Source organism: Tiliqua scincoides, chromosome 4 (assembly GCF_035046505.1).
Source record: "Tiliqua scincoides isolate rTilSci1 chromosome 4, rTilSci1.hap2, whole genome shotgun sequence".
Lineage (NCBI taxonomy): Eukaryota > Metazoa > Chordata > Lepidosauria > Squamata > Scincidae > Tiliqua > Tiliqua scincoides.
In genome coordinates this window covers 3,602,552-3,613,770 of record NC_089824.1, presented here as the reverse complement: position 1 = coordinate 3,613,770, position 11,219 = coordinate 3,602,552, and the positions used below count along the sequence as shown (strand labels likewise).

The window sequence follows — 11,219 nt, the reverse complement described above, 5'->3', positions numbered from 1 at the left end:
GCTTAACAATGGGCACAATCCTAACTTGTGCTGGAACAGGCAAGCCAGGAGGCTGTATCCAGCGCAGGATTGTGGCCAGAAGTGGCTCAGCCAGAGGCAAGGGGAAACTTTTCCCCTTACCCCTGGATAAGGGCTGCTGGCACCTATGGGTCTCCTCAAACTTGTGCCACCTCCTGAGGTGGCACAAGTCCACGGAGCGGCTTGAAGCCACTCTGTTCTCCCCAGGGACAGGGGTTGGGATCCAGCATAACTGCCAGATCCCATCCCCGCCTCCCGCTCCCTGCCCGCCCGCTCGCCCTCCCCCAGGGCTCCCCATCATCCTCCCTCCTCCCGCCCAGGAATGCCTTCCTCCCTCCTCCTCCTCGCCCACCTTTCGTCCTTGCATCGGCTCATGTGAGCCAACGTAAGGAGCTGGGGGAAGCTGGCGCGGAGGCTTCCGTCAGCTTCCGCAGGTCGGTGCTTCTCAGAGCTCCAGCCTGGCTTCCTCGCGAGGAACTTTACGGCACTTCCAGCCCTCAGCAGGCACGGTGAATACTATTTGGCCTGCTGTATGAAACAAGTTTGACACCCCTGCTCTTGACCAAAGAAAGAACAAAGCAAGCCAAAGAGAGGGAAACTATCAGTAGCCAAAGATGATGAAGTAGGCAGGCAGAGCAACCCAATCATGGCCTCACTACAGTAGCAACCACTGACCAGCATAATATGCTGGGTTGCATGGGCATCGATCTCTAGGTCTAATGTGTCTTCATGCTCTGCCAGGGCAGATGGCCTAAGGACCAACCAACCCAACCCTCATCCAGTGGGCACACGCAAAGGAGAGGATTGTGCTGTGTGGTCATCAAGCCAGTCATGCATTTAGCACAACTGGTGCAGTTCCCTTCAGAGAAAGCTGGCTCTGTAGTTCTACAATCGCCTCTGCAGTCCTGATCACGTGGGAGAGTTAAACACTTTCGAGGAGAAACCTGCTTATGTGCTTGAGTTGAGATTGATGCAGATGCACAAAACATAACCACAGCAAGAGCCTCATAGTGCTGGGAAGACTCCCTGCAGACAAGAATCCGCAGCGGTTGATCTCCTGATTCCGCTGGTTCCCACACAGTTGTGCTTACAGTGCATGTTGCCACTTTAGATTTGGCAAGCATTAAAAGTTAAAAGAAAACATGCATGCCTGCTGGCCTGAAAACTGCATGTGTACGCCTGAGCCAGGCATACCGTAAGGCTTGGCGCTTACTGAGAGCGCACTGGGGAGGGTGTAAAGTTTTCAAAATTAGGAGACATTTGCGTGGGAATTCCGTTTATCACCTCCATTCGCTGCAAACACACACGGGCCTACCATAGTCTGATAAGGAAAGCAGAATCAGCCAGGCTTCAATATACTATGTAAGCCCAGAGTTCTCGCGTGTTACCTGCCACTATCATCTCTTGGAGGTTTCTCCCATACTTCTGGTTGACACTAAATTGGCAGGCTGGAAGCAGGAGAAATGTTCATGCAGACAAGATTCCAAAGAGTTTGGGGGTTATTCATTATAGTGGAAAATTTGCTTATTCGTCATTGTTATTTGGTGGTTTTCATTAAGAGGCGGTTATTCAGCAAACACTGAGTGGAGCTTGCAAGTTTTCAACCTACACAGAATTCCATGCTGGGCTGCCTGGAATGGCCGTGGATTCCCAGCCATTCTGTCTTAAGGAGGAGTCTTTTGAATGCAGAAGTTTGTGTGTTGCACGGGGAGGAAAGCTACTTGTTACCGTACTGGTCCCTTAGAATAGCTGCTCATTCAAAGTTACTGTATATGGAGAACATATTATTTTCATCACATTTATATCTGCAGACCTTTGGTGTGGGGTATCTTGCTAAAAAAGAAGCTATTAGCCACATTTTTGGACCTAAGGCTGAAATAAAAAGGTTACTCTGGTAGAATAAAATATAGTGTTTTGCAGAGAAAATTAAAAAAAAAAAATCTTAACAATTGTGCTGCGACTGCATTTTGGGCACAATCCTAACCAACTTTCCAGATGAGATTCCAAAGAGTTTGGGGGTTATTCATTATAGTGGAAAATGTGCTTATTCTTCATTGTTATTTGGTAGTTTTCATTAAGAGGCGGTTATTCAGCAAACACTGAGTGGAGCTTGCAAGCTTTCAACCTACACAGAATTCCGCGCTGGGGTGCCTGGAATGGCCGTGGATTCCCAGCCGTTCTGTGGGAAGGAGGAGTCTTTTTGAATATGAGAGTTTGTCTGAATGCACGGGCATGAAAGGTGCTCCCTCTGACAGATTTTCTTCCGCTTGTTACAGCTGACACAATTGTGAGCAGTATGTGTGCCAGCAAAGCATGCGCTGCACCAGTGCCAAAAAGCACTTTCCAGTGATGTAGCGGTTGCTGGTGCAGGTGCAAAGGACCGCACCATCCTGTGCGTGCCAGCGCAAGGAGCAGTGCGCACCATGGAAGGTACATTCCATGCTGAAAACGCAAAGGTGGAACAGAGCTGGGGAGGGCAGGGCACGGTGTAATGGGGCAGGGGGTGGCAACAGGGGTGGGGTGGGTAGTTCAACCCCGAGGAGGCAGGATTGGCAGTAGTGGTGTATGCTGTATCCTATACCCCTTCCTGGGCCCTATCCACCAACATGGATCAACATGGACTTGCCCCTGATAGCTCATGCAAGTCTGAGTTGCCCCATTGTGCCTGCTGGGGTTTACCCTGGTGCAAGCAGACAAATGTCCCCTTACCCTGCAGAGACCTCCAGCAGCCACAATTCCGTGCGAGCAATGCTGCATCGCTGTATGGGAACTTGTGCCGGATTGGGCTGTGTATTGTCCCAAGGAATAGCTGCTTATACAAGGTGACTGTAGTATGAAGACTATTTTTCATTCAGGAGATACAGTATACGGTTGGTATCTTGCTACAAAAGAAATGAAGGACCAGCCACATTTTGGGGGAAAGGCTGAAAGGGATAAAAAGTTTAATCAGCTAGAATAAAATACAAACCGTTTTGCAGAGTGAATTAAAAAATCATCACTGTGATGCATGAGTGTTTTGTCTTTATTTGCACTTCTCCTTTCCCTGCTGCACTGAAAGTTTACAATCGTACCTAATTTGGGGACGGAGGAAGAAGGAGGAAGTGGTTGGTCTGTGGAACTCCTTGCCGCAGGATGTGGTGATGGCGTCTAGCCTGGATGCCTTTAAAAGAGGATTGGACAAGTTTCTGGCGGAAAAATCCATTACGGGTTGCAAGCCATGATGTGTATATGCAACCTCCTGATTTTAGAAACGGGCTATGTCACATGCAAAGGAGGGCACCAGGATGCAGGTCTCTTGTTATCTGGTGTGCTCCCTGGGCATTTGGTGGGCCGCTGTGAGATACAGGAAGCTGGACTAGATGGGCCTAGGGCCTGATCCAGTGGGGCTGTTCTTATGCTCTTATGTAAGAAAATAAACTGAATTTAGATCAGACAAAATGTCTGTAATGGTTGCCTTTTGGCCAGGTGGCACCTGAATCTGCTGAACACCCTGTTCTCCCAGACCATGTAGCCTCAGCTTGGCGGCCCTGCAAGGCAGACAAACACGTGCAAGCAGTGCCCCGCTTGACCATTTGATCTTCTGGAACCCTCCGCTCCCTACTTTCTTCAGAAGGGGCAAAGTTTGCATCTTGCATCAGCAACAAACTTTGGGCCGCCGCTGATGCCAGCAGCGGTGGGCAGAGAACATAGCATAGGAACATGCCCCACTGGATCAGGCCATAGGCCCATCTAGTCCAGCTTCCTGTATCTCACAGCGGCCCACCAAATGCCCCAGGGAGCACACCAGATAACAAGAGACCTGCATCGTGGCGCCCTCCCTTGCATCTGGCATTCTGACATAACCCATTTCTAAAATCAGGAGGTTGCGCATACACATCATAGCTTGCAACCCGTAATGGATTTTTCCTCCAGAAACTTGTCCAATCCTCTTTTAAAGGCATCCAGGCTAGACGCCATCACCACATCCTGCAGCAAGGAGTTCCACAGACCAACCACACACTGAGTAAAGAAATATTTTCTTTTGTCTGTCCTAACCCTCCCAACACTCAATTTTAGTGGATGTCCCCTGGTTCTGGTGTTATGTGAGAGTGTAAAGAGCATCTCTCTATCCACTCAGTCCATCCCCTGCATAATTTTGTATGTCTCAATCATGTCCCCCCTCAGGCGCCTCTTTTCTTGGCTGAAGAGGCCCAAACACCGTAGCCTTTCCTCATAAGGAAGGTGCCCCAGCCCCGTAATCATCTTAGTCGCTCTCTTTTGCACCTTTTCCATTTCCATGTCTTTTTTTGCTTTGCTCAAACACTCCCACCTTTGCAAACCAGAAAAACTTGATGCCCGCAGACAAGGAAAGAAGAACTGCTTTGCTCTCAGCACATGGAGGAGGGGTCAGGGGAATGCTTTCAGAAAGTCAGTCTCTCATCTCCCTCCCCACACATTTTCCCACAATTCACCATTGTGAGGACCCCTTTATTACCGACCAGTACACCAAATTGATGAAAACAAAATAATGGGAGCAGAAGCCCCAGCTGGGCTCAGGCAGCACCAGCAAACCAAGCAGGAGAGAGAATGCCTGGGCTCTGCCTTTCTCTGGCTCTTCCTCTAGCTTTGAGGAAGGGGGGCTTCAAGAGACAATTCCCCAGCTCCCCTGGCTATTTCAGCAGTTCCCTGGGGAGCAGAGGCTCAGTTTGGAAGCCACCGCTCTAGGATGTGCACCCATTTCAAATCCTGGGTGCCGTTCGGGCCCAGTGGCTAGAGGGGGTGCAAAGCGGTACGTTTTGCAGGGAGCCTCACCACAGCATGCAAGCGATCCACCCCCCCTCCCCTTAGGCATTCGCCTCCATTTTGCTCCCACTGCCCAGAATGGCTCCGAAGGGGAGTGGGGGGGGCCACAGTTCAGGCCGTTTTCTAAATGGATATCTTAGAAAACAATCCAGAGTACAGTCTCCAGATCTGTGGTTAACAGCCCTTGCTGCAGCTAAGCAAGTCTACGTGGGCAAGCGGAGAGCAGGTGAGGGGTTACACCTGTACCTGGTGTGGAACTCAGATGACCCAAATGCTCCTCCATGCACGCCGAAAAATCTTGGCCTAGGGCAACAGATGTGTCATGCAGAAGACTAGGCTAGAATGCTTTTTGCTGGCACGATGGGAGCATCGAAAGTGAAGCCATCTTTATTGTAGTGAAGCCGCCTAGAAGCAGGTGCAATCTTTATGCCTGTCACATTGGGCCAAGGGCACCTGTTAATTAGTGATCTTCTCTCTGCCTGTGATCATTTTTTCACACAGCTCTTGTTCTGGTCAGTGACTCAAGCAATTAAATTTTTAAAGCACGCTGCTAAAATGTTTTAAGGCGAAGGCAGGAATCACTAAGACATGAGCTGGACTCCCTGAAGGAAAGGACTACTAAGAATGGACTGATTGGCGCCATCAAATTACTGAAGGATCAGGTTTCTGATTTGCTTGCAGCTACGGATAGACAGGATTGTGCTTTTCACAGCCACCATTTCTCTCCCTGATTTCTTCTCTTGCTGCAGACATAAGAACAGCCCCACTGGATCAGGCCATAGGCCCATCTAGTCCAGCTTCCTGTATCTCACAGCGGCCCACCAAATGCCCCAGGGAGCACACCAGATAACAAGAGACCTCATCCTGGTGCCCTCCCTTGCATCTGGCATTCTGACATAGCCCATTTCTAAAATCAGGAGGTTGCACATACACATCATGGCTTGTACCCCGTACAGACAGGAGTCTGTAACAGAAGAGAGCCTACTCTAGCCATTGACCCAGGAGGCAATGGGGCCCCCAAGCTGGGAACATGAAGCCAGCTGACTGGGTCTCTGGGAGGTTCTGCTTTGAGGAAGATGAAGAAGGAAGCAGCTGAAGATCCTCAGGAAGATGAAGAAGGCAGCAGCTGAGATCCTCACTGGGAGAGAGCTGGCCTGCAGACCGGCTGCACCATCCTGGTTGCAGAAGTCAAGTGTTGCAGCAGGACACGGGGCGTCTCGAGCCAATCCCATCCACGTCGGAAGGGATGCATCTTGCAGAACATGCCCGTGTGACAGTCGCATCACCCAGGTAAGGGTATACTGTGAAAACAATCACCAAAGGTAAAACGATCACCTCTTGCTTTTCATAGCTCACCTGAAATTCGCCACAGTGCAGTGCTAAGCTTCCTGTGTGCATTTTCAGTTTCTCCACCATTGGGATCAGGGGCTGTTGCTACCATGATTGATGCTTACGGCAATAACCACAGTATCACAAGCCTTAAGGAATTTTAAGAGGGCTGGAGGGACCACCCATAAATTCAGTCCACAGGATCAACAAAGGCTTTGCAGACTGAAAACAGATCAGGAGGTTTACACTGCCCCCACTTTACACAAGGCAAACCAATTCCTTCCTTTCTGGGGAAGCTTTCTATGATGATGCACATGAAGCCCTCGCCTAGGTGTACAATGTCCCAAAGACCATCCTGGTCAAGCCTCTCACCTTCCTCACGGGAATACATTATCGTCTTGCACATGGTGTCATTCTGTGTGCAGTTGGCAACAGTCAAGCATTTTTCAACACTTGTGGGCTCCAGGCAAGTGAAACACTGCAGAGCTTGGCCTACCAGAAAGAGAAAAAAAGGATCTCAAGGAACTGAGGTTCTCTCACTGCTTCATTGGAGCCAGGGACACACCAGACCTCAGCTCAAGAAGCTATTTCCCTAAATCTTCTGCCAAGCTTCTTCCTCCTCCATTTCATTCTCACAACAACTGTCAGGTAGGCCAGGCTGGGAAATAGTGACTGGACCAACATTAGCATAAGATTCATGGCTGGGGGGGGGGGATTTGAATGTGGGACTCACTGCTCCGACATTGCAACACTCTGCCACCCTGGCTCTTTACAATAGAGGACTTTTGGCCCAATTCTACCTGGGCCTTCTACTGCCAGATCACACGAACGCCAAGAGGTTCCATCAGTCTTGGAAAATTGGGGGTGAGACAGAGAGGGTGAGATATAGAGGCATTCGGGGGGGGGGGAGATGAATCTCAGTGACACCCACACATGCAGGATCCTATCCCCATTTTACATTGCTGGCAAGGGACTAAAACAGTGATTTTCAACCTTTTTCATCTCACGGCACACTGACAAGGCACTAAAATGGTCAGGGCACACCACCAGGTTTTTGACAATTGACAAGGCACACCATGCTGCCAGTGGGGGCTCACATCTCCCATTGGCCCTATTAATAAATGACCTTCCCCCAAATTCCTGTGGCACACCTGTGGACCACTCATGGCCCACCAGTGTGCCACGGCACAGTGGTTGAAAATGGCTGGTCTAAAAAGACCCATAGGTGTCCAGCAAATCTACCTAGAGGTAAGTAAGGAGGTTTTCTATTTACTTCTGGATGGTGTTGTGATTGCCCCCACTGGATGCAACATACGTTCAGTTAGCATGGCTGCATCAATGGTGGGTGACAGGACTGGGCTGATTGGGTGATGCTCACCCACTAGTGAAACAGGTTGGAATTGTTTTAGTATTTGATGTCCTGTATCTTCTTGGTAGTATTGTTGATAACCCTCCCAGGAAGGCCATTACGCTATGGAGAAAGAGTCATTATAGCTTGGCAAAACTGAGATTCAAAATGTTCTGTGTCTTCTTGCACTTTTCCAAATGTAGGAAGTTTATTTTTATTTAATTTTTTCACATTTTTAAACCGCCCTTCCTCCAAAGAGCTTTTGTAGGTGAGGCTAAGCGATAGTGACGGGCCCAAGGTCACCCAGGAAGCTTCGTGGTTCAGTGGGGATTTGAACCTAGATCTTCAGGGCTGACTTGAATCCCTACCCCATCCTGGCTAACACAATCACTATCAATATGTAGAAACTACAGCAAAACAGACTTCCACAAATAAACATTAGAATCATAGAAACACAGAGTTGGAAGGTGCCTAAAAGGTCATCTAGTCCAACCCCATTGTGACAATGGTCACATAGTTAGTTAGTTAGTTGGCAACCTTCAGTCTCGAAAGACTATGGTATTGCGCTCTGAAAGGTGGTTCTGGAACAGCGTCTAGTGTGGCTGAAAAGGCCGATTCGGGAGTGACAATCCCTTCCACACCGGGAGCAAGTGCAGTCTGTCCCTGGCCTGTCTCCCTGGCTATGGGCCTTCCTTCTTTGCCTCTTAGCCTCAGACTGTTGGCCAAGTGTCTCTTCAAACTGGGAAAGGCCATGTTGCACAGCCTGCCTCCAAGCGGGCCGCTCAATGGTCACATAAAAGCCCCTCAAAAGAACAAAACCTTAAACCTGAAAGAACAAAACACACAATAAACCCAGAATGACTAAATAAAACTCAGTATCACAGCACTCAGGTTTCAGTTTTTTCTGTCACCTTCCTGTTGCTATATTGAGAGGATTTTGCCATATCTGGGTTCTTATTTTAGCTATCTGAATTCCTATCAACCAGGGATAAAAGGCAGCTGTCCTGTGAGCTCATCTTCTGGTTTGCCCTGACCTCTTCTAATGCAAAAGGCGTAAAAATTTCTGCATGATCAAAGATCTCAGCTTCTGATGAGTCAGATTCCCCACTGCAGTGATGGTTTCAGCTTTGTGAGTTTCGGCAGTCACTGGCTAGGCAACTTATGACAGTAACATGAGCAGTTTGCACCGAATTCTAAGGTGCTTATTCTCCACATACACATAGAGAAACAATACTTGAGGCAAGCCAATAAGTCTGTAGAACTCCTTGCCACAGGAAGTAGTGATAACATCTTACATAGATGCCTTTAAGAGGGGATTGGACAAATTTCTGGAGAAAAAGTCCATCACAGGATACAAGTCATGGTAGGTATGTGCAAGCTCCTGGTTTTAGAGGTAGGCTATCTCAGAATGCCAGCTGCAGAGGAGGGTACCAGGACGCAGGTTGGGTCTTGTTTTGCGTGCTCCCTGCAGCATTTGGTGGGCCATGGTGAGATGCAGGAAGCTAGACTAGTTGGGCCTTTGGCCTGATCCAGTGGGGCTCTTCTTATGTTCTTACTGCATCTCAGTACTCTGTCAAGCACGTATCTCTTTCCACACAATCCCAGCAACAAGATCCAGCAAGGCAGATATAAAAGAACATTTTTCACTGGGGTGTGGTGCTCTCTGACATGATTAGATACAACTGTTCTGAAGCCGCTTTTACAAGCAGCATTAAGTGTGTTGTGCCAGTCATCTGCAAAGTGTCTACATCACAAGTACTTGTAGAACACGCGTTCTCTTTGTTCCTCTGTTTACATAACAGCTGATGATACAACCAGCAAACATTGTCACGGTCCAAATCAAGCCCTTGGAGCTATAGAGGCTGTGGTTTGTACAGGTAGAATGTTATGATCTGGATCGGGGTTCTCAAACTTTTATGTATGCACTGCTGAAACAGAGACGCCTGCGTTGGCTCGGTCATGTCGTGAGAATGGATGATGGCCGGATCCCAAAGGATCTCCTCTATGGAGAACTCGTGCAAGGAAAGCGCCCTACAGGTAGACCACAGCTGCGATACAAGGACATCTGCAAGAGGGCTCTGAAGGCCTTAGGAATGGACCTCAACAAGTGGGAAACCCTGGCCTCTGAGCGGCCCGCTTGGAGACAGGCTGTGCAGCATGGCCTTTCCCAGTTTGAAGAGACACTTGGCCAACAGTCAAAGGCAAAGAGGCAAAGAAGGAAGGCCCATAGCCAGGGAGACAGACCAGGGACAGACTGCACTTGCTCCTGGTGTGGAAGGGATTGTCACTCCCGGATTCGCCTTTTCAGCCACACCAGACGCTGTGCCAGAACCACCTTTCAGAGCGCGATACCATAGTCTTTCGAGACTGAAGGTTGCCTATATATATATATATATATATATATATATATATATATATATATATCCCTGTGACCCACTTTTTAGAATGAGAATCTGTCAAGACCCACCAGAAGTGATGTCATGACCAGAAGCGACATTATCAAGCAGGAAAATTTTTAGAGTCACTCTCTCTCGAGTCCCAGTCTTTTCAAAAAGTGAGTCAAGCTGTGAGTCGGCTGCAGCTCCGCAGAAAAAAACAGAAGCAGCAGATGGGGGGAAAGGAGGGTCCCCCCCCAGCAGCCAGAAGGTTTACGATCCAATCTTTGCAGCTTTACTCAGAAGTCTGACAGCCCAATCCTGAGCTGTCCAGAACCCAGAGCAGCATCGGCACCAGAATGACTGCCATTGCATCCTACGTATGCCAGGCAGCCACTGGCGTCTCCGGGTAAGGGCAAAGGCCCCGCAATGAGGCTGCACTGGCAAAATAGCTGGCACAGAGTTGCCAGACCTGTGTCGGGCTCTCCCTTCTCAAAATTACCTCTTGTCCATGCTGAATTACAGAGTTGGAAGGGAGCTGGGAGATAATCTATTTCAACCCACTGCTCAGTGCATTCCTGATAGCATCTCTGACAGGTGGCTCTCCAACCTCTCCCAAAAAGGCAGAGCCTACAACTGCAGGAGGCAGCCTGTTGCAGTTTGGATAGTTAGAACATCTTCCATGTGTCTGGATTAAACTGACTTCCCTGTACTTTCAGCTGCAAAACAGAGGAGCATTCTTGCCCTCCCCGGACGGCTGAGTCCAGCCCTTCTGCACCAAGACCAGCACAAAAACAATACACCTTGGCCACTTGCTGTGATAACAGTGCAGGTCAGAACTATAATGAAGTGGTCAGGTGGCACAATATTTAAAAAAAGCATACCATTTGTATCTTCTTCTTTTACATGTTACAGTAACCCTATAAAATAGGTCACAAGGATCTCAGCTGACTGACACTGGACCTGTCAGTGTCAGACAGAGGTCTAGTGTCTAAGAAACCTAAGAAAGAGGCAGAGAAGTTGGAAAGGAGGGTGAGTCTGGCAGAAGGTCCTTCTAGTCTGGCATTCTACCTCCAGCCAGGGTGGTGTAGTGGTTTGGGAGGTGGACTTAGACCTGGATGATCCAGGTTCAAATCCCCTCTCAGCCACAAAGCTTCCTGGGTGACCTTGGGCCAGTCACTTTCTCTCAGCCTCACCTACCTCACAGGGTTGTTGTGAGGACAAAAAAGAAGGGAGGAGCAGCTGTGTAAACCGCCCTGAGCTCTTTGGAGGAAGGGCAGTATAAAAATGTGAAAAATAAAATAAATAAATAAATAAATAAATAAATAGCCAGAGACTCTCATGAAAGTCCAGCAGAATGTACTGAA

General features: G+C 48.7%; 1 protein-coding gene across 1 annotated transcript in view; it reads right to left on the bottom strand.

Annotated features, from left to right (window-relative positions):
• Positions 1-1,623: 1,623 nt before the first annotated feature.
• LOC136647559 (ly6/PLAUR domain-containing protein 2-like) overlaps positions 1,624-11,219 on the bottom strand; it is a 38,066-nt gene continuing 28,470 nt past the window's right edge. Inside the window, 4 exon segments of the mRNA XM_066623170.1 lie at positions 1,624-1,649; positions 5,972-5,990; positions 5,992-6,101; positions 6,502-6,621. Of these exon segments, the coding sequence (XP_066479267.1) occupies positions 1,624-1,649; positions 5,972-5,990; positions 5,992-6,101; positions 6,502-6,621 (275 nt within the window).